At 41.1% G+C, this 24,779-nt stretch overlaps 1 protein-coding gene across 2 annotated transcripts in view; it reads left to right on the top strand.

The window, feature by feature from the left end:
- Window positions 1-24,779, top strand: part of CDH13 (cadherin 13) — a 671,873-nt gene that overhangs the window by 357,677 nt on the left and 289,417 nt on the right. For both annotated transcript variants that reach the window (XM_083451872.1, XM_083451873.1), the window contains exon 5: window positions 6,618-6,770. In XM_083451872.1, the coding sequence (XP_083307998.1) occupies window positions 6,618-6,770 (153 nt within the window). The remainder of the gene's footprint in view (window positions 1-6,617; window positions 6,771-24,779) is intronic.

Raw genomic sequence — 24,779 nt, 5'->3', positions numbered from 1 at the left:
AAGGCACGCACATCACACCACCTGTCCATCCCCCAAACGTAAGAATGGGATATAAATGCAATAAATTAGTGATGCATGTCTTCATTCAGCCACCATTTCTGCACCCTAAAATGCAAAGCTTTAGCCCAACAGTCTAGTGTCTCCTCAGTCATAGAGTGGTACCTTGGGTTAAGAACTTAATTCATTCTGGAGGTCTGTTCTTAATCTGAAACTGTTCTTAACCTGAGGCACCACTTTAGCTAATGGGGCCTCCCACTGCCACTGCATGATTTCTGTTCTCATCCTGAAGCAAAGTTCTTAACCTGAGGTACTAGTTCTGGGTTAGCGAAGTCTGTAACCTGAAGCGTCTGTAGCCTGAAGCATCTGTAACCCGAAGTACCACTGTACTCATAAATAACTTATCATTCAGATAACTCCCCAGAGTCTTTTCTGTTCACCCCTGTTGGTATAAGTAGAACTGAAAAATGACAAGTCTATCTAGGTATTTGATGCCAGCCCCTAGAAATGTAAAATCCTAGGTGCCCTCTGATGCTTTTGTCTGATAACTGTTTAAGTGCTTCCTATATTCCTTGCAAGGGAGGAGGATGGGAAGAAAGCCAGAATAAGTTGACTCTGCCTGCCATTATCTGTTCTGTCCCACCAGCTTCGGTGGTTACCAGCCGCCACGGTTATGGGGTGCTGTGAAAAAGCAGCATCTTCTCAATTATTTTGTTTATTACCGTTGTGGGAACGCCATTTTGATTTTCTGCCTGAGGCATCAATGTGTCTTGGCCCGTCTCTGTTGGATATATAGCCCTAAAGCCTGCAGGAAACCACAGCAACGCTTTGAGGAGCTGCATTGCCCAGCAGATATTCATTTTATTATTATTATTCTGCACTTAAAATAGTAAAATTAGAGCAGCATTTCTAGTCACATGCATCTCCCAATTAAAATTGACCCTTGGGGATTTGACATCGAATAGAGGATGGGGAAAAAAACTAATTAAACCTGCAAAAGGAAATATAGCAAAAAGTTAAGAGCCAGACTTAGTTTTCTTTGCTATATTAAATTGTGCCTGTTTATTTGCTAGTGTGCAACTTTTCTGCCTGTCAGAAAAAAGGAAACATTTATTACAGTAAAGAAACACACAACCAAAACCAAAAAAGTGCACTGCAAATACAAACACACACACACACACACACACACACACACACACACATTCATAATCTGTACTGCTGGATTCCTGAAAAAATTATGTTCAAGAGAAAGGAGGTGTACATGATTATTGTTGTTCTGTATCTATTTATCTCTTTTTGAATTACATGTTTTGGTTACATCCATGCCAGAGTACTGTAATGTTTTGGACACTTCGTATAGGGCAGAATGTGGCAGCTGAAATGCATGTTGGCATTGGGACTGCATTACACTTCTTCTGTGGTGGTACCACTGGCTGCCAATTTTTCCCCAGACCCCATTTAAGGTGCTGGAACTGACCTTTATGTCCCTAAACTGTTGGGGACCAGGCTATCTGAAGGATACCTATATAATACCCACACGAAGGATACCTTTGAGATCAGTTTCTTTGGTCCTGATCTTTGACTCGCCACAGAAGCTGTCTGGTTGGAGGCAGGACCCTTTTTGGGTTGGCCCCACACTGCTGGAGTGCCTTCCCAGGGAAATGGACATTGTTCCTTTGCTGTTGATTCTTAGAAGGTGCTTAAGGGCTCCCCCCCTTTTGATCTGCATTTGGATAATTTTATTGAGCTCTCTTTATGCTGATATTTCTAACACCTTTTTAGCACTGATGTTTTGTGCTATTTGATTTTTTTTAATCATCTGGGATTGTTGATACATTTAATAATTTCAATGATAATTTTATTATTTGTACCCCACCCATCTGGCTGGGTCTCCCCAGCCACCCTTTGTTTTATACACACACACACACACACACACACACACACACACAAAACCAACAATATTTCTCATTATATTTATAATACTTTTTGTTATGGTTTGCTGTTGCAAATGTAAGCTGCCTTGTGAGGGTACAGATACACTGGGAACAGGGATAGAAATCTCCAGACCAAATAAATATATAGTATATAATCCAACCCTGTCAAGTAGGCGAATGTTGTTTTTAATTTATACTGTGTAGACTTAAGGTCACCCCCCTCCATGCATCTAAAACACTCTTACAGCATTGTATCACTTTAAGAGCCATGACTTCTCTGAAAGAAGTCTGGGAACTGTAGTGTGTTAAGGGTGCTGAGAATTTACTTACCTTAACTAACCATAGCTCCCAGGATTCTTTGAGGGAGTTGTGAGTCTTACAATTGAACGAGATGATGTGGGTGCCTGGAATGTGTAGAGCAGGGGTAATCAATGTGGTACCTGAACTACAATTCCCATCATCCCTGACCATACTGCCTAAGGTTGATGGGACTTATAGTGGGCACATGTGGAGTACACCATCTTGGATACCCTTGGTATAGAGTTTCTGTTAAAATCCAGGTACTTTTGTGTTGGGAAATGGAAAATTATTTTGAGTGCAACCACATACCTGCCTCTGAGACTAAAGGATGTGCAGGAATACTTGGAGTTGGGGGGGGGGGGATAGACAGTTATTAAGTAACATCACCTCTGTGGTTCCTAAGCTGGAATAATATTGTCAAAAGCAAAATTGTTGTGGTTATAAAACTACACACACACACACAAATCCTCTCCTGGGGATATTGTGGGCTGATGTTCCCTCCGCCTGGCTCCACTTATCTATTTCTTTCTCACTCCTTGGAAAAACGCTCTGTGATTTACTTCTGTGATAAGATCAGAACAGCTGAGGGATCATACTGCTGAAATGAGCTTAGCTGGAAGGGACATGGTAACACCAGTTGAAAAATGGTGTTGGTGAATTTCTTCTGGCCAGAATTCACTGAGTGTAAGGGACTTCTAAGTATAGTTGCCCATTTGTTTTATACTGCTTGTAGGAGTTTATCAGCCTTCGAATGCCATTTGCCTTAGCTTTGATTTCCCTTATGGAGAAACCTCAAGGGATGCAGTCTTTTCCTGCTTCAGAAGTGCTCCTTTTCCTGTTCAGAAGATTTGAATTAGGCCTGAATCTCACAAGAACATTTATTCACAGGGGGTGTTGGAGAGGGCAAAATGGGCAAGGAGCCAAAACCAACCCCTGCCCAGATTTTTCATAGTGTATTTTGTGGAAGCAATGTAACTTCTCTTGGCTGGGGGGGGGGGCAACTTAGAATACCCCCGTAAGTCTCATTGGAACAATGCCACATCATGGCACAGAACAGCCACCTGTAAACTGGTACCCTCCAGATATTTTGGCTTACAATTCCCATCTTTCCCAGAGAAGATGGCCAGTGGTCCAGGATGAAGGGAATTCTTGTCCAAAACATCTGGAAGGCAGAAAATCAGGGAGTGCAGGAACAGAATCATTGCAATGGGAATTATGGGAAGAAATGGGGTTTGTTTTCTCCACCTGGCTTGGGGCGGGGCCTGACAGGCTCCATAAAGGAGTACTGCTGCTGCTGCTGTTGCTGCTGGGCAGAGAGGGCTCCGTTTTTGTTTTCTTTTTAAAATTGCTTTTATTTTTTATCTATCTCATTTTAGATTGTGATTGATATTAATGCTGTATTCTTAGTTTTTAGCTTTTATGAATTATGTGGAAACTGTTTTCCATTTCGTTGTGTACTTTCTGATGTGTTTTATTTATTGTTTATGACCTTCATTAAGTTGGTGATTATGTAAATCTTGTCATGCTGTAAGCCGCCTTGAGCATTGTTTTAACTATGGAAAGGCGGCATGCAAATAAAATGATGATGATGATACACTGGGATAATGATGATGAAGAAACAGGGATGGACTGTGGCCAACTAAGCCCTACTCAGAGTAGACCCATTGCAGCTAATGTCCTTTAGCTTCAATGTGTCTACTTTGTGTAGGGTCAGCATTGGATACCATTTGATGAAATGTTCTAAAGATGCCAGAATGGTATTGCTCTCTTATTTATTTCATTTATATCTTGCTTTTCCTAAAAGGAGCTCAAGGTGCTATACATGCCTCTCCCTATTGCTATACTATCCTTGTGTGGTAGGCTACTCCGAGAGCTGGTGTCCAAGGTCACTCAGGGGGAATCATGGGCAAGGAGGAATGTGAACCCTAGTCCCTCAGGACTTAGTTTGACACCTTACCCACTATGCCACACTGGTTACTATTACCTGGACCCTCAAAAAATGGCATTTTGATTTCTGCCAATCCCCCCACAACTCTACATTCTTCGGTGTTATCAAAACAGGAGTGCCAACACACTGTGGGAGCAGATAAGCCCCGTCCCACATAATTGATCACATGATATGGTGTGTGCGCACACCATTTGAATGGCAATGCCCATCAACTTTGGGGGTGGGGTAGTGTGCCCCCCCCAAATATTTTATTGAGGGTGGGTGAAGGGACCTCAACCAAAGGAGCACACATTTTGAATTGTGTCAACATTCTATAGGCATGGTTTTCCCCAAAGGATTCTGGGAGCTGTGGTTTATTAAGGGTGCTGAGAGTTGTTAGAAGGCTCCTATTCCCTTCCCGGAGTTACAATTCCCAGAGCAGTTTGACAATCACTTCCTATTCACAGAGGATTCTGAGAATTGTAACTTTCTGGGAGGAGTGGGGGCCTCCTAACACCTCTCAGCACCTTTAACAAATTGCAACTCCCAGAATTCTTTGGGATAAGTCCTGTCTATTTAATGTGGAATTATATATGAATGTCACCTCAATTAGAAGAGGTCCTTATTTCTGTCATTTTTGGGAGTACGTAGCTCCCTCTTGTGGCTAATTAAACTTTAAGCAAAGTATCAACTTAGAAAGACCTTCTTCTGGGTAATTGTCAATGTCGTCATTCCAGACTTTAAAAGAGCAGGTGCAAGGATACTCAGGGATGGGCAGATATAATTGGATCTTGACTCTTATGCTTAGTTTTCATTGCGGGTGTTTGGTTCTGAACCATATCTAGGAGGGTTTTTTTATGTTGACTTTATTTGCAAAATTTGGAGGGAGAATGACTAGAGGCAACAGCAAGCTTTTCAGGGGGGTCTGAATGACTGTCCTTCAGAGCAATAGAATGACTTCCTGGAAAACAAACTCCTTTGTCTTCTGAAGCACTCACTTTGACCACATTCACTTCATACATTTAAAGCACTATGATACCACTTTAATAATAATAATAATGGCTTCGTCCAAATAATTCTGTGAACTGTAGTATATAAAGGGTGCTGAGCGCTTTGATTGATCTCTATTCCCCTCACAGAGCTACAGCTCTCAGAATGGTTTATCAATCATACTTTCTTCATAAGAATCATACTCCTGTGAGGAGGAATAGTGTTCTCTTAACAATTCTCAGTACCCTTAAAAAAAAACTTCAGCTCCCAGAAGTCTTTGGGGAAACCATAGCTGTTTAAACCATTATCATAGTTCTTTAAATGTATAGTGTAGATGAGGCCTTGAAATGTTGAGAGGGTGCTGTGGGCAGCAGTCAGAACCTGGACTTCCTGAAAACAAACTCCTTTGTCCTCTGAAGTGATCGCAGATCTCTCCTGTGGAAGAGCTTTGCTGTTCACTTCTGACACCATGTGCAGAATTCCCTCTTTGTTTTAGTGAATTGAACAACTCTCCAGTAAGAACCAGTGGCGTTGCTTGACCCAACTGTACACTTCACACTATTTCCTTCTTGGCAGTGGCACTACCACCCTCAGATATTAAGGGGATGGTTTTCCAGCAGAAGGCATTATCTGTAGCAGCTGTAGAATTCCCTCTCCCCAGAGGCACACCTGGGACCTTTATGATGTAGCCTCATTGGATGCTGCACACAGACCTTTTTACCCTCACATGGGTGGGTAAGAAATATTATGAATAATAATAGCCAGCACCACCATTGTATATATAGAGGAAACAATATTTCTTACATCATGAATGTTGCCTCATATTATGGATAGATGAACTGTATTGTTTTATTGCTACTGTTGTTGCAGGTTTGTCGTGGTCATTGGCTAGAACAATAAACTTATATTGAATTGAACATCTTTAAGAGACATGGCAAGAGTCATTATTATTGTTTAACTGGCAAAGCTCTCTCTCTCACACACACTCTCCCCCCCCCCAAAAAAAAAAACAGGGAAGGGGCACATCGAATTAGTGTCTGCTAGGTTCTGTTGGCATCAGGTTACACCTAGGATTCTGGGGGAAGGCAGGGAAAGCAATGTCCTGATCTCCATTGCTGAAAACATAAACCCCAGCTGTTACCTAGACCTGTCTCTTGCCTTACCTGAGGCCCCATCTGCACTATACATTTAAAGCAGTATCATGTCACTTTAAAAAGTCATGGATTCTCCAAAGAATCCTGGGAACTGCAGTTTGTTAAGAGTGCTGAGAGTTGTGAGTTCCCCTCACAGAACTCCAGTTCCAATACTACCCTAGGAAGAGGGATTGATTGTTAAACTACTTTGGGAATTGTAGCTATGTGAGGTGTAGGAATCATAATATAGGCATGCTACAAGATGATAAAGTGTTCCTAATTCCTGTTTGCTGCTTCCTTGGCTTGTATCCTCACTACTGTGTTTGCCTCATACAGGTGGTAGACAATGACAGACCAGAGGGCTCCAAATTTCGGATTTTTGGGAAAGGTGTGGACCAGGAGCCAAAGGGATTTTTCAAAATTGTTGAGAGCACAGGAGAGGTCCTTGTGACACGGTCTCTGGACAGAGAAGCAATGGCCACATACCAGGTAAGTCTTCATGCAATGTATTTGTGTGTGAGTGTGTGTGCATGTTGTTCTCTCTCTCTCTCTCTCTCTCTCTCTCTCTCTCTCTCTCTCTCTCTCTCCCTTTTAACTTGTGGTTGCCTCCAGACTGTCACATTTTGTCTGAGTGATTCAGTCACATACCAGACCTTTATGTTTGTGCATTTGAAGTGGATTTTAAAAACTTTGTCATCCTAGCACAATAAATCCACTTTTTAAAAAAGAAAAGAAAAAGAAAGAAAGACATTTTGTGGTTTGGAAAGTGATGGGGAAATGCATTAGAAATTGTGAGATGAATGTATGGGAAGGTTTATAAACCCTTACAAGCAAATCAGGATGAATGCAGGACAAATGCTGATTGTTCTATAACCACCCTGCCAACAAATCAGGATGCATGCTCAGTAAATACTGGATATAATGCAACTTCTGTGTGATCTTTGTGCAAGAAAATCAGGATGGATGATCAATAAACAAGTAACCTGGAGGGGCTCTTTATCTTCATGGGATGTTGCAAAAGTTATGCTTTATGTTTCTTGGCTTCAATTTGCTGCTTCTTCATAGTGTTGTAGATAGTGATGTAGAAAATTCAAAACAAGTGAAGTGATGAGGCTGGCCAGAATATGTGAATCTTGTAGGGCCTGGGGAGAAATTTGTCCCCTTTCTGTTGCTTTCCAAGAGCTCACTATGCAAAAATTCATTTATCAGAACAAAAGAAATTAGTACCCAAACCTCACTATATGCACTGCAGAATCAGTCAAAACGAAAAGCTGGACTTTGTCCACCTCCTTATTGGTGTTTTGCTTGTCAGTGCCAAACATTTTAGGATAGAAACCATGCAGGGAGGGAGAGATCAGAAATATATATATTTTTCTTTTGTCTCTCTTCTGCTGGTTGACGGCAGCCATTTCAAGAAGGGTGGTGAGAGATGGGACAAATCACAGATTAGAGATATAGGAAACAATGGCAATTGTCAGCTTGTTATGCAAACACTCCCCTAACAAACAATTTCCTAGGTACACATTATGTTCAGAAAGCAGGACCTGTGGGTATTTACCAAATATCAAACCAAGCAAAATACAGCTCCTTCAAAACTTCTCTGAATTCTGTGGTATGCACAGGAATTGGAGCATTATCAAGGGTTTCATTGTGTCCACAAATGCCACTTTGTTGACCTCTGTTCTAAAGGCAGTAGCACTGCCTGTAGAACCAAGGCTGCAGTACCTGTAGTAGCAGGATCAGACCATATATAACAAGGCTGTATGGGCCAGAAAATAGACAAGAAAGGAAGAACGTATTGTCAGAAAGTAGGAAGGCAAGTTACAACTTAATGGTTCATCTCACCAACAAATTGTATAGGCTGTAGATCAGATAGTTGCAGAGGTTGGGTCTCTTGATTCTCATGGCACAGGGAGTAGGAAGTTAGCGGTGCCTGTTATTCAGGGCTCCAAATTCAAGAGTGTAGGCATGTAACACTCCTTTTAGGTGTCAAATCCTGTATGGCCAAATAGTTGATCAAAGGGCAGCCTTCTCTCGTAGTAAACCAAAGCATTCCCCATGCTGGAACGATTACAGCACATCTTCAAATATAACCCCAATTTATTTCCTTTAGAATAGTCTCCCCCTGCCCTTAAGCCTTGCAAATCACATAAAACAATATATATTGCAGCATGCTAGATGAGCCAGAAAGGAGATGCAAATGCATCTTTTAATGGGCTGCAACTCTTTCTGTGTGACCCGTGATAATTCTGGTGCTCAGCAGGCCAGCCAGAGTCCCGTTGAGCAAGCTGCAGTCAAGAAGATCTGCAGAAGGAGAATGCTCAACTTGATTAGTCAGTCTTTGGAAAAACAATGAACTGGAATCAATGAAGATGTATTGTGAAGTCAAGAAAGCAGCAGGGTTCTCTCCCCCCTTTGATTTTTCTTGATACATGAAAGTATTTGAGTCTCTTGCAAAGTCTTGGGAAAGTTTCTTTTTTTTTTAAGAAATGCTTTCCTTCGTTTGGTGCTTATGAATTATTTTAAGAGCACAATGGAGATGAAAAATAGGAGGAGATGACTCTCCATGGAAAGATATAAATATTTTCTGAACTGTCAGTGCAGCAGAATAGAATCCTGGTATTCTGCAAAGCTGGAAGTGATAAGTGGGTCATCTGGTTCAATGCAATAGGCTTGAGAAATGGGCCCAGATCATTCAAATTACAATTGCGACAGAGAACTTCCTGCGGTACATTTTTTCTCTCCAGCAGAAGAATGATTTGCCACTTGTCTGGAGCAAGGAGCCATTAACCTCAAGTAAATGGCTGAGCTGGAAGCCTTCTAGGTAGTGTCACCATTAACTTCTGCCTAAAACAAAATTTAATGTGAACTTGGAAGTTCTTGCTTGAGCAAAGAACTTTGATTTGACTACAAATCCCATCAGACCAGCCAGCATGACCTAGTATCAAGGGTGATGGGAGTTGTAATTCAAAAGACATGGCCGGCACCAAGTTGGGGAAGGGAGAATTAATGTGTAGATGTTGCAGTTTTATCTTTTAAGAATAAAAACAGAGACAATTGCATTTAGAAAGAAAGAAAGAGAAAGAAAAGGAAGGAAGGAAGTAGCACAGATTAATTAATGGAATTAGTTCCCACCTTTTCATTTAGACTCTCACAGACTTGGTCATTCACAAATTATTCTTCTAGTCTGAGTAAACAGCTTGCAAATCAATTCAATAAACAGGAATACTAAATCCAATTCTGTAGATGGAAGGCTATTAATACATTAACCACCCAATGTTTGTGACAGATAATTTATGGCTAACAATCAGGCTCCAAAGTCATTTTATTTTCCCCAAATTGAAAATGTGTTTTCGTTTCACGGAGTGTGCTCAGCTTAAGCGGGGGTTGAGGAAATCCCTTAATTACTACAAAATATTGTTCCACATAATATTGTACAAAATATTGAAAACAAAATCCCTTCTTTGGAAGAGCAGTTTTGTCTGGTACTTTCCAAAACATAGTGAAAGTCAAATCTGTCTGTGTGGGAACCAATATTTATTTTACTTACTTGTTTGCTTATTTCCTATATTTATATGTCACTTTATAACTGAGATCCTTTCAATGTGGCTTGCAACAGATGCTAAATAATAAAAAGTCTTTAAGCAGCCATAGGAATGGCTGGTGAACCTTTTTCAGGCCAAGGGTCTGCTCAAACTTCTGGGTACCACATGCCAGGGCTGTTGGAGTTTTCTGAGTCCTGGGCCCCTGCAATATATGATAAAATGTGATAGCTCAGTGGCAGAGTACATGTTTTGCATGCACAAGGTCCTAGGTTCAACTCTCAGCATCACTAGGTAAGGCTGGGAAAATCTCCCTGTCTGAAACACTGGAGAGATGCTGTCAGTCAGTATAAACAACACTGAACTAGATGGACTGTTGGTCTGATTCAGTATAAGGCAGCTTCCTGTTTTCCTACTTTCCAAGACTTTCCTAGGTGTCATTCATCTGTCACATAAAGTAGGCTCCCACTACCATCATTATTTGATTTTTATTCTCCCCCCCCAACCTGATTTTAATAATCATGTTCAGTATCCCAATTAATCTCTCTCAGAGAAACAGGGGTGCTTTCTTGCTTCTTTGACGGAGCTGTGGGCTTAATTGGTCTGAACGCTTCCTCTTATGTGTCACTATCTAAAGCTTGGGATCCTTGTCTAGGAAGACAGCCTGTCACCGCAAGAGAAGGAAATAAAATGAAACGTGGAGAATGAAAGCTTCTTAACAATTGATTTCACATCCGGCACTTGTTAAACATTTTTCTTAGACAAATTTAAAAAAGAAAAAGAAACCTTTCATAATCTCTGTTTTGTTTCCCTTTTCATAAAGGGGGAATTGCCTAGGTAAATTTTGTCAGGATTCCAATTTTCATGATGCTGGCTGAGTGGCATTATCAAACTTCTCCCCACCCACCTACCTTGCCCCGACGTCTTATGCCTGCAAAGTGTCAGTTTCCGATTGTGTTTGGTTTCAAAGTATTTGTGCTCTGAAAGCAGCTACATAAAAGATTTGTGACTTGCTGCTATTATCTCCTTAAAAGCTGGAGTGCTCCAAAAGGCTGGCTCCCCACCGCCTAATTCTGACTCTGGAGCTTTTAGAGCTGACAAGTCTCAAGCTTCTGATCAGAGTATTTTGTTGTCATATAGGCCCCACAAATTAGTGTGTTTCAGGAGAAGCTTGGGATCCCTTTGGTAAGTAAATGCATGCCAGTTTTAAGAGGGACAAAGTGGGAGAGCGCTATTGCCTTCAAAAGAGAATGTAAGAATAGCCCTGCTGAATCAGACCAAAGGCCCATCTAGTCTAGCAACCTGTTCTCTGAGCTTCAGGCATTTTGCATGCCTGCAAAGTATATATTCTGTCACTGAGCTCTGGCATTGTTCTGAACCAGTATTTTGGGTTTGATAATGATATAAACACATAGGAAGAGCCTTGCTGAATCAGGTCAATGGCCCATCCAAGCCAGCATAGGACAGCCTCAAGCAGAACCCAAGCACAAGAGCCCTCTCTTCTCCTGTGGCTTCCAGCAACTGGTATTCAGAAGCATGACTAGTCATAATGCAGAGGGTATCATCCTTATCATCCATGAATTTGTGCAGTCCTCTTTTAAAGCCATCCAGGTTGGTGACACAGTCTCCTGTGGGAGCAAGTTCCATAGCTGAATGCACTGTATGAAGAAGTAAACAGCATTTCCGTGCTCTCTGTTCCACTGTGCCAGAAGCAGTTTAATCATGCTGGCCACATGACCTGGAAAGCTGTCTGTGGACAAACACAGGCTCCCTTGGCCTGAAAGCGAGATGAGCACCACACCCCATAGTTACCTTTGACCGGACTTAACCATCAAGGGGTCCTTTACCTTTACCTATGAAGAAGCACTTTCTTTTTTCTGTATTGAATCTTCCAACACCCAGCTTCGTTTATATTACTCTTACCTTTTCTCTAAACTAAAACATCCCATTGCAACCTTTCTTCAAAGGAAAGTCACTCCATCCCCTTGATGATTTGGGTTATCATTTTCTGAAACTTTTCTGACACTACAATATCCTTTATGAGGCGAGTTGGCCAAAACTGTGCACAGTATATGCAATGTGGTTGCTCCATAGATTTATAGAATGGCATTATGATGTCAGCAGTTTCATTTTCATTTTCACTTCATTTCCTAATGATCCCTAGGGCAGAATTTGCCTTTATACATCTCCTGCACACTGATCCAGCAGAGTGTTCATTCCGTATAACAATTAAATGGGACTGTAGTGTTCAAAGAAAACAGTATACATACCTCTGAACACCAGTCCCTGGGGGACATATAAGGGTGTTGATGGTTTTTATCTTTGTGACATGCTTGTGGGCTTTCTGGATATAAGCGGTTGTCTACTGGGTTAAGCTGGATGCTGGACTTGATGGATGTTTGGTCTAATCCCCCAAATATCTGCCTATGTTGCCGTTCCTGTTCTGTGGAACAGCATCCCTTTCAAAACTGGACAGGCACCTACTATCTGCACTTCCAGAAGATATTCTTGTTCCAACAGGCTTTCCCAGCTGAAATAATAGGTCCTTGTCTATTTTGTATTGTTCTAGTTTTAAACTTATCTGCAGTTTTCATATTTGTGTGTTTCACTTTTTTCTGTTTACATCATACATCACCTTGAGACATGCCCAGTATTGTGTTTTGGGTGGGAGGCAGGACACCCAGTTCCTCACATGTGCATCTGTAGAACACAGAACTTTGCAGCATGTGATTGTCATGTACCTTACTTTTGTGGTGCGGGGTCTTGTTAAATCATATTATGTACAGGCATCAAAATATGTAATCCAGTAAATGTCACAGAAGAATACTTTTGCATGGCAAAAAGGATTATTTAAGCAAAAGCTGGATTTTAGCAAAACAGCTACCTAAATTATTATTGTAAGGTATTAGACTCACAGCACACTTTTCCTTCTGAAAAGCTACCATCCAGATCAGAGGAGGTCCAGTCCCATTTAACTTCAAAAAATGCATCAGATCTTTCTACATCATTAAATGGGCCTTGGTGTGCTTTCATGTTCTCTGTCACATTTGGTTATGTAATATAATAAATCCTCTTGCTGTTTTCTCATCTGTTGCAAGGCGAAAGAGGTATTTTACTTTCTACCTGCAAAAGAAATATCCCTCTGAGGCTTGAAAGCCCATGCATGCCAGTGTTCAATTTCCATGCTCCATTTCCACATCTGTTAAACAAATTTTTCTTTTTTAAAATCTGCACAAAAAATGTGACTTTTTGTATTAATTTCTCACAATATGCAGTCTTTTTTGCTTTTATTTGTATCATTTGGCTGAATATTTGCATTTCTGCAAGCGATTTCCCCCAATATGTTGTAGTTTTATACAGTGTTGTCGCTAACCTGTTCAATTTTGTGTAAATGTTTTGATTGGGGAACTGAGTCACATAATTCAATGTGTGAATTTCAAAGAATAGAGGTATTCCAGTTTACTTATTAGTCCAAAAACTGTGAATTGGGTAGGTCTGCATGAAAATGTGAACTGCACACATTTTTTTCCCCATTCTTCCCAGTATTACATAACTTGTGCCAACAAAAACATGTATCCTCCCCTATTTTGCCACTGCATATGAGTTCCACCAGGAAGCTGGGTTTTGCTGAAGCGAGACAGAAAAAGGGGGGGGGGGAGCCCTGGATATGGCTTTAAGAGCTAATGCATTTAGATCAGTGGTTGAGTCTTAAAATGATTGTCACAGGATGCAAACAACCAGAGTAAAATACATAGCAGTCACTGAAGAAAATGGATTGAGTACATAAAGAGAATGGGTAAATGAGAAGGTTAAATGGTAGCTGGCAACTCTTCTGTACAAACTGTTGCAGAAATTGAAATGTAACTATATTCAAGGGAAAATAGAGCTCCAACTTTATATGGAAAGCCACAGAGACAGCCCACAGGCCTGTGTGGAAGAACATTGTTAAAATCCAGTGCATCCTGTTCTGCCATCCTTGTTTATTAAGTGAGAAGCAGTTCCCCACAGTTGTGGTTTTAACACACATATTAAGGATGTAACCTGGGTGTTTCTTAAATTGTGATTTCTGATGTTAGGATTGGTTTATATTCAGATCTTTGTGCAAAACCACCTTCTCTCTGAAAAGTTTTGTCAAGTCACACATGTTACACAAAGGGATCTTTACTGAAGCAAAGTACAGTCATACCTCTTGTTACATTTGCTTCATCCCACGGCGACCTGGAAGTACTGGAAAGGGTTACTTGAGGGTTTCGCTGCTCACGCATGCACAGATGCTCAAAATGATGTCACACGTATGCACAGAAGTGGCAATTCGCGACCCAGAGATGTGGGTTGCATTCTGCGCATGTTGCAAACAGTGCTTCAGAACGGATCCTTTTCACAACCAGAGGTACCACTGTAACAACGAAGATTCAGCTTCAGGCACAAAGTTATAACAGCCCTGGCAGCCAGGTTGTTCATCAGTGCAAGATGATCTGAATATATTACACCAATCTTGGCCTGACTGCACTGGCTGCCAATTAGTTTCCAGATCCAATGCAAAGTGCTGGTTTTTGACATCTAAAGCCTTAAATGGCTCAGGACTGCAATACCTCAAAAACAGCCTCTCCATATTAACCTACCTGGACTCTGAGATCCAGTTGCCACCCTCCAGACCTCTCTTGCATGAAGGGCCTCACATGATGATCTCAGAGTCCAGGTAGGTTAATATGGAGAGGCTGGCCTTTTCTGCAGTGGCTCCCCATTTGCAGAATGCTTTCCTCAGTGAGACTCGCCTGGCACCTTCATTATATATAGTCACCAGGTGAAAATGTTTCTCTTCAACCATTGAATCTGATTAACATTCAATGGCTTTTTAAATTTGTTTGTGGGATGGAGGTTTATTGATTTGTCTTTGTTTTATTATGTATTTTGAATTTTTATATTGTGAACTGACTGGTGGCAACTCATCAGAATTCCAGGCAGTGTTCTCTCCCAGCCCTACCTGGAGATGCTGGGGATTCAACCTGGTCCCTTCTGTAGCCCTTCCTAATGTGACTGATGTACATTCTCAAAATGCTTTCTAATACAGTGAGGTGGTGCAACAGAATACAGATTCCAGTTTATGGAATCTGAATTGCTCCCTCCCGTGCTGGAATACCTTGGGAGGTGTATGGCAGTGGCCATGCCTTGCATGCTGCAAGATCTGCAGGTCAGAAAGGGGAATGCCAGAACACCTTGCACAGGAGATCCCTGTTTATATCTGTCCAGAGCTGGCCTGGAGTTTGTTTGAAAGTAGTGACTAGCTGAGCCTGCATCCCTCTTTCTGTAAATACACATGTTTGAGAAGCTAGACTTGGCAACTTACATAGTGACACGGTGAGCTTATTGATGCATGGAACTACTAGCAGAACATTAAACTGCAATCTGTTCTGTACAGAGACTTCTTCACTCTGCAAACTGATTATCCAGTCATTTAATTCCTGGGCACTCTTCTTTGAACAATGGAGTAAATTGCTGTAACACCTAAGCAGAGAGAAAAAACACGTGTGCCCACTTAATAGCCTAAACAATGTGTCAATATGCTCAGGGGGTGAAGGGAGAGCAGTGATAGATGTGCCATTGTTTTCACAGTTAACATGTTTTTAATAACAACCATTAATCTGGGTATTAAAATATGATGGGTCCCTACAAAATTGTGGGAGGGTGTGGGAGGAATGCAGTAAGTTTAGGAGAAAACATGCCACTAACAGAATTGAGAAATTCAAGGGCATGCCTCTGGGCCTCATTGTTTTTCTTGAGCAGTAGCTATTGATCAATACAGTGCTTACTATGTGTAGAACATGCTTTGAAGTTCTGGATGCAAGCGTCTATGTAATTTCCCCAGCCTCTCATTGACTGAGCTACCTGAACTGAAATCTAAGAGGCAACTTAACTCCTAAATCCAGGTTGGCAAGGTTAGGAAATTGATCAGTTGAATTCTGAATAATAATAAAAATACCATTAACAGGGTAAGCAGGGAATATTTCCTAGGAAACTTGGAATTAACATCAACCCCAAAAGTGGTGGGCGGGGTGGGGATGCAGCCAGGCTTCTGAAGGAAATGTTCATTCCGTCAACAACATAGTTGGCAAAAAAAGAAGACGATGGAGAAAACTTTTTCATGTCCTCTGGTAATGTTATGCATTTTAGCAAAGATGTAAAAAATGGAAATAAGCTGTGACTGCTTCCTCACCACTGCCCCCCGCACCTAATTCTGTTCCATATATACAGACAAAATGTAATTTATTTTAGAAGACAGGAGATGCATTTCAAGGGGGGAGAATGTACTACTAACCACCGCCATTGGCATTATTTAACTTTGCAAATGTTTTACATGGAAAAGTGCATTAATTGTGTTGATGTGCTTTGTGCAAGGCAAAGTCAACAGAATATATGCAGTTCAAGGATGCGGCAGTGGTGAGAACACAGCCAGAGCCAAGATTCATGCCTTTGACAGAGATTAGATCACAGGCATCTAAATTGTTTAGCTGGTCTTCCACTTCCCCATTTTCAGAGGGAATTAAACTATGTCTTTCTTTTAAATAACCATAGATCAATGGGAATAATGAAACAGGCTGCTGCCATCATTTATCTCTTGCAGAACTTTTGGATGAACTACAGTGGGTGGTGGGTGGGTGTTTGCATACACATGCAGCACATTATTATCAAAAACAATTTCTATACTGCATTTCATTTTGCAGCACCCTACTTTCCCCCTATATAGTGTGGGCTTCAGCTAGTTGTATTTTGGGGGGCTGAGTAGGAATTCCCTGGTTGGCTCTTGGGACTTCCTGTTTCTGCCTACTTCACACTGTAGAACATATTCTCTTGAGTTGGCATTATTTGGCTGATTGACATTCAGTTTGGGCAGGTATGGAAATGTAAGATCTGAATTTACTGCAATCCAGGGGCATTCTGGGGGTGATCAATCACTCAGAGCCAGAGACTAGGTGGTAAGTGGGAGTTCCTTTGGGACCTGGCCTATGCATCACGTTGAACATTGGACAGTGGCTCCTTAGCAATGAGAGAGGTTTTCTCCCCATCCTTGGCTGGGGAACACATAGTCTGCTAGTTTCCATGTCTAGGGAGTGAAGGATGCTTCCCTTGTTATGTAAGCAATTCCCCCCGCCCCCATCTGTAATTTGGCAGATCCTCTAATTTGTTACTTTTTAATAAACATAACCTTTTTAAACATTGACTACAGTGTCTTAAGTCTTCTTTATGGGTGTGAGGGGAAACATTTTGTCTTTCCCCCTATCATATCACTTGAGCAGTGTATGCTTTTAAAAATATTTTTAGCACTGATTAGAAGGGACAGATGTAGGTCACAGATAAAATAACAAGGAACCAATGAAGCTCATGCATGTATGATGCACCCTGTAGCTCCAGTTAAAAGGATCTCTGGTTGCTGGTGTCTGCCCGAGTTCCCTGGAAAAGCCACTGCCAGGTGTAGCAGTTAACGATGGATTAGCTAGACGGGCCAGTCATCTGTTTCAGTGGAAATAGCTTCATATGTCCATTCAAATTCTCCTTCAGGAAATGAAATGAAACATAGAGACACAGGAAGCTGCCTTATCTGAGTCAGGCCTTGGCTCCATCTAGTTTTAAAAAAAATAAATGGTAAAAGTTTTTTAAAAAGATTTTATTGAAGCAAAACAAATCTATACAATAAAAATAACTGAAAAACAAGATTTTGTTTACTGACTCTCTGGGACCATCACCTGAAAGCTCTCAGCTATCAGGAACTCTTGACATGGATGCTTCACAATTGAAAACCTTATAGCACTTGTGACGTTCACTATGGTATAAAAGTATATGGGGTTTAGCATTAGCTGGAAAAATGACTCATAAATTTCATGTTGTCAAAGGCCTGGAGGACCCTGAAAGGGTCTATATAACAAATACAGATAGATACACAGTACTCCTTCTCCGAATTACAACATTAATTTTGGTTTTCCTAATGGTCATAAGTACTTTACTCAACTGATATTAAGTCTCTCAGGGACAGACTGCTGCTTTATTTTATTTTACTTTTAATTCAGTATTTCCTACACTCACTGGCCATAGGTCTTTAGGTTTTCGGTTAGGGAACGCTTCCATCTCTACCTGGAGATGCCAGGAATCGGGACTTTCTACATGCATATCAGTTACTTTGTCATGAGCAATGGCCCTACCACGTCACATTGGGTGCCCCAAATTGGTGTCATTGAAAAGACTTCAATTTTGCAGGAGAAGAAGGTGTTTGTAGTTCACAATTAAATTAACTAATATTCAGTATTTTTCAATCCACTGTTTTATACAACACATATGGGTAGGGGTGGGGTGCAATGTTCTTGCTTTATGGGACATGCACTCCTTCCAAACCTTTGCACATTTCTGAGGAAGCGGGGAAATGAGGTGCCCCTCCCCCTTTCAGAATTGCCGTTATCTCGGGCAACATTTTTCATTAATCTCGTTACTAAACTAACCCAGCTTCCCTGTGGAAATTAATTACTATGGTAGCATCAGGAATTTTAATTTCCATAATATACCAGTGAGATATACTGCTGTTTCTTTATATATGATCACACAGCGGGGCAATAATCTATTGTAATGAGCTTTATTACAGAGAGAAGGGGACAACAACATTTAATTAAAACCAGTATAACATGTTCTGAGAAGTTGCTTTTGAGTTCCCCGTTGACTTTGGTGGGTCCAGATTTGGCAGTCTTAATTTGCAGCATTAGCCTGATGACTTGGGCTGTAAGCCTAACTGCCCCTGCTGCATGGTGGTGGCAGGGGAGGAAGAGGAGGCAGGTTACTGAACTGGTGCAGCAATGAGGCCCAGATTTGGCTCGATGTTTGGCCTCATGACAGCAGCAGGGCTGGCTTGTTCCCTCCCTAGCCCAACTTCACAGCTCTCTGCAAGCAGCAAATTCACTTGCCCATAGCTTCAATGGGTGAAAGGAGAGGTCTATGCTTTTGGGATGATGCAGAGAAGCTGGTAGGGTTGGATAGAGGGACTGCTCTGCCTAGAGTTGGAAAAACCTGTTGATTTCAGTTTCTCTCTGTTTCTATTCCACCTGCCTGCCTCCCATCTTATGATAAATTATCAGTTTGAAATTATTTTTATTTTAAGTCTGGCTGGAAATTCATCAACTTCTCCCCCTAGAATATACAGTACATTTTAAAATGCAGCTCTGGCAAGGAACTTATTTATGTATTTTTATTATTATTGTTGTTGTTATTATTATTATTATTATTATTATTATTATTTGCCATTTCCTCTTATAATGCATTTCAATTATACCTTCACTGATGTATTCACACTTCTCAGAATTTTGCAGTGCAGTTATTCAACCAAGTAATATGTACAAAAATATGTGTATTCAGGCAAAGTGTGCATAAAACTGCATAATATTGGTGAAAACAACAAACAAATATTATGCATTATAGTAGGGAACATTGCTTTGCAAAAAATTAAAATGGGTATAATATACAAAAATGCATACAGACGTGTATATAACGAGAAATTTGTAGCAAAATGGTGGTGAATTTTCGTGAGAATTTTTTTTTAAAAAAGAGCAAACTGATGTTGACATGTAGAAAACTGAAATTAAGACTGAGAAACTGAAATGGACAGATAAACCCTTTGCTACTTACGAAAGAGGGCAGACCATCTTGGCAGATCCATACCTTGATTTTTCTACAAGTTAAGTACTGTAAAGTCTTCAGGACTGGGGTGAAAAATAAAGAAGGAAATCCACATTTCTCAGGTTCTTCCTGTTTCCTGCATGGCAGCTTATTAATGCCCATTTTAAAAATGCAAGATATGGAAGTAACTGTCAGGGAGATGACATAAGTTGCCACCAAAGACCATAAATGCCATGAAGTCCATTATTTCTTATTTCTAAATGAAAACGTGGAAATAATTTATGAGTTCCGGGGTGGGAAATTGCTATCAACCAGCATGCTGCGTAGGGGGTGCTCCCTTGAATTCTACTCTCATGGTTATCTCTTGCTCTCCAATTGTTTGACTACTATTCTTCCCCCCCACATAATTGTAAGGAAATTCTCTAATAAATTCTTGGTGAAAATTAACTGTCAGTTAGTACTACCAAGAATAATAGTCTTTTATTAGAAGCATGACTATTATGTGGTGTACGGTAATTTATAATATCATGTTTTACCAACCCCCGTAGGATTTTTCTTCGGTTTTTGCAGCTGTTTCCAGAATATATTGGTTACTGTAACATTATGGCTTTGGGTAATAAATGCCATATGCTTTCCCCCTTGCTACCTTCCCTCTTATTTTCTCTAAGAATTTGGGTCTAATTTCAAAGGGTTTCAAAGGGTAAAAATGTCCCTGCTTTCAATTTGTTATGATTTATGTTTCCCCCCTTTATACTTTTACATAAGGGTGTTCCATTACGGTGAAACACTTGGATTTCCATCTTTCTGTAACGCAATGAGTCTGGGACACACAGGTCCACAAAGGATAGTTTTGTTGTTAGTTTCCCAACTTTCATTGAGTGAAAATGTTATGCTGTCATGATACATGTCATGATAAAATACATTGTTTTATTTGGCTTCACATATTGGGGGAGATAATTTCTCTCGGGTTTTGAAGTACTAGATGTTACTGGGACAAACTGTAGTATATAATGTCCCCCTGCCCCCCTGCTCACCAGCTACAACGCGATGCAATGCTCTCAAGGACAGGACAGCTAGAAATAATGGATGGGAATTTCAGGGAAGCATATTTATTGGCTAAATATTAGTTGATTCTTCCTTGTGTTAAGAGCTGTTTGGCAGAATGCCTGGTGTGTGTTTGTGTTGATAGTCAGTTCTGAGGATCTTTTTTATTTCTTCATTTCTTTTTTGTTTGTTTAAAGCATTGATGTCCTAGAATCCATTTTCAAGCCATTGGCTCCTTAACTCCAGTTCCCCGTTACATTGATCAGTTTGCTTTTGATGAGTGAAGCCCTGACAATTCTTCATAGAGACAGTGATGTGGAAGGGAGCAAACTTTGCCCTAAAACCCATCAGGCCCAGCCAGTATGGCCAATGACCAGGGATGACAGGGGTTGTCCTCCAGCTAAATTAGTTCCCGATCTGTTTCTGAGCTAAGTCCATGGTCTTAGAATTAATCCACAAGACCAAAGAAAACTTGGAGTCTAGCTATCTGAAATAGTTCCTCTCCCTGCGTTAGTTTACCTGTGCCTTCATATTGTGAGAGGCATCACATCGTTCCACTACCATCTAAAATATATCGGGTGGTGATACAAGATAAAGTTGTATTTTTATTGATTTACTGCTATTTCTCATTGTTTTAATAGTTTTATTAGATACTGATTCCTTGCATTATATTTTATTGTTGGTCTTAGTACTGTGGTTGGGACGCGGGTGGCGCTGTGGGTTAAACCACAGAGCCTAGGACTTGCCAATCAGAAGGTCGGCAGTTCGAATCCCCGCGATGGGGTGAGCTCCCATTGCTCGGTCCCTGCTCCTGCCAACCTAGCAGTTTGAAAGCACATCAAAGTGCAAGTAGATAAATAGGTACCGCTCTGGCGGGAAGGTAAACAGCATTTCCGTGTGCTGCTGTGGTTCGCCAGAAGTGGCTTAGTCATGCTGGCCACATGACCCGGAAGCTGTCTGTGGACAAACACCGGCTCCCTTGGCCAATAAAGTGAGATGAGCGCCACAACCCCAGAGTCGGCCACGACTGGACCTAATGGTCACGGGTCCCTTTACCTTTTTAGTAGTTGTTACTCATCCTGGGATTTATATGAAGGGTAGCTTACTAATATATGTAACTAACCAGAAGTCTGCAGGCCCTAATACCTGGTCTAAACCATACGAAGATGTACATCTGGCACATGAGAATATAAGAAAAAGAGTTGAAATATGTTCATTTTGCATCATAAATATAAGGTGAACCATTATTTTTGCAGTTGAGGCATAGGAACATATGAGGTTGTCTTACATAGAATCAGACTGTTGGTCTCCCTCCCTCCCCCACCCCCATATTGCATCTAACGTAATGTTGTCTACTTTACCTGGTAGTGATTCTCCAGAGTTTCAGAGAGGAATCTTTACCAGCTGCACCTAGAGCTATGACCCTTCCACATTATCCTTTCTTTGGGTCAAACCACTAGTACCTCATGATACATCTAGCTTCAATGTCTAGCATAATTCAAGTTAGATGTATCAGAGTAACAGAGTCTCCTGGAATATTGGTGTCAATGAGCAAACTCAGTGTTGTTCTGGAAATCCATTTTGCAATCCAGGCTTAAGATTAGTGGGGCAAAGGGAAGGGTGCTTTGCTTACAGAATGTCCCAAGTTTCAATATCTGATATAGGGATATTGTACGTTGTCTGATACTGAGTCAGGTTGCATGTCCATCTAGCTCAATAGGGTCTACACTGGTCAGCACTGGCTTTCCAGACTTTCAGATAGAGGTCTCTCCTAGCCCAGATTGGAGATGCCAGGGATTGAACCCGAGGCCTGTGTGCTGTGTCCCTGCCCCTTATATCTCTGTAATATCTGGACAGTTACAGCCAGTCAATGTAGACAATACTGAGCTAGGTGGACCAACAATCTGGATCAGCTTAAAGCCGCTTCCTGTGTTCTGATGTAAACCATTGCCACAGGGGTAAGCTACCACCAGCTCTTAATATTCTGTGACACAGAAGGGCTTAAACTTAGTGTTCTCTCTTTCTCTTCTCTCTCTCTCTCTTCCTCCCCCATGATTTCAGATCAGACGAACACAGCCCAGTTTCTTTTGTCTTATAACACAATAGTAATTCTCAGTGGTTTCTCCACTCTGCTCAGCTTGTCCCATTGAATTGTCTTTTGTCTACTGATCTACAGTATCCCTTTCCCCTCCACTGAAATTGAACTTTTATGGCCACGTGAAATTGCTTACTGAAGAAGGGCTCCGTGAAATGCCCCAGTCCAATCCTTCCTTTTATATCAAAGCTAACAGCATTAAGCTTTGTAAGTTAACCTCATTAATATGCTGAGCTCTTGCTGAACCTGCACACGGGACGCGAGGCATGAGGTGGGGAATTCAGTTCCGACACTAAAGAGAATGACTAAATAAACTTTGATCTTCATGTTTTATGCAGAAGAAAAGGAAAGGAGAAGTGGGGTTTCTTGAGAGACGGATTGAAAGCCTGGCTCCAGTGGAGCAATATGTGTAACAAATCAGAGCTGTAGATTCATGTATTCAGGGAGCAGCATGCCAGTGATCCTGTTGGGAAGATATAACCTGCAGGCTTCAGCTAGGAAGATACTATCCTTGACCCTTCCTCAGATGTCTAAGTAAGTGTGAATGTGTGGTAACCTTAGTTTTAAGAATGAGTTCAAAGGCTGCCGATATCTCATAAGAACATACGAAGCGCCATGCTGGATCAGGCCAATGGACCATCCATCATTCTCTTCTCACAGTGGCCAACCGGATGCCTACTGGGAGCCTATAAGCAGGACCTGAGCACAGCCACCCTCTCCCCACATGGGATTCTCAGCAACTGGTATTCAGAGGCATGCTTCCTCTGACAGTAGGTGGAGAACATGGCCATCATGCCTAGTAGTCATATTTTACAGCCATATGAGTTGGGGGCCCTTGCTAACACTTGTGGTGGTTAATTCCACAATTTATCTTGTTATTATTGTTATTATTTGAAGTATTTATTTCTTGACTTTCTCTCAAGTTGGGGTTCAAAATTAAACTGTGGTACTGGCTATGTTCTGAATATCTGATACCCACTAGAAAGGCTGCAATGCTATTCCTATTTGCCTTAGAGTAAGTCTTTTGAACTGAATGGGGCTCACTTCTGAATACACATAGGGCTGTAGTGGAAGTCAGACACCATGCCTGCTTTCGTGACATGTAAATAGGGCAAACAACATCCAGGTAGTGGACTGGTATATAAGTTCAAGTTAAAATTTAACTACTCATCCATCTCTTCAATGCTGTTGTCCATTTTCCTCTATTCAATTTCCTCTTTTGTGTCTCCTGTGCTGAATCGGGTTCTTCTAATCATGGAAAGTGTCCCAATTTCTCTCTTTAAGTACTGTTTCTTTTGTCTACCCTCAGTGCTTTGTCAGCGGTAGAATTTTTAAAAAAGTTTTACTCAGTTACGGTATTGATGAATGCCTAAACCTGTTCTCTGCTCAATCAGAAATAAAGCTCTCATTGATTTACAATGAGAAGAACTGGCCGACAGCAGCAATAAAATGAAATGTTTTTAACAATTTACTACTGTGCCAGCTCTCTCCTCCTGAGTGTTGCTTACGGTGATACTTGAGTCCTCCCATACTTGGAGGTAGAGCATGACTGCTAATGCCCAGAGAAATTGCTCTCAACACAAGTTTTATTAGATTCATAATGCTGTATCTTTCTTGAAGACCCCGATCAAGAGGTGTTCAAATGTGTTGCTTAGCCTGCAACTTGTTTTTAAACTTGAGGTTTCACACGATAACATTATGAAAATTTTTACAGAGTATAAAGATCTAAAAGTGAGAACAATGCGGTAGGAATTTTATGGTATTAGATATATGGTAATGTTCATAACTGCACATACATAGATCAACACAGGAAGACCAACCTGGAACCATTTTGATTTGATTCCTAAACTGACAAACTGACCAAATCCTTTCTCTGCAAGGTTAAACAGGAAAAGCCTCCCCATTGTCTCTTTCCTCACAAGATATGTCTGTTTGAATAAGGTGTGAGCCTGTGACCTGGCCCAGGAAATAAGTATTTTAACACTACAAAAGAATGGCCAGGCACCCCAGGCAATCCAATCAAGTAACTTGCCAGACAGGAGATAAACTGTGAGAGGAGAAAAACAACATTTAAATTTCTCTGATGTAGGTGGGATGTATCTGAGGGGTGGTCTTAGGTTACACCCCTTCTGTGATGTATGCATAATGTTTCTGGGGGTGATC

This window comes from Podarcis tiliguerta (assembly GCF_965153285.1).
Source record: "Podarcis tiliguerta genome assembly, chromosome: 8".
In the NCBI taxonomy this organism is placed as follows: domain Eukaryota; kingdom Metazoa; phylum Chordata; class Lepidosauria; order Squamata; family Lacertidae; genus Podarcis; species Podarcis tiliguerta.
This window is presented reverse-complemented; position numbering and strand designations above follow the sequence as displayed.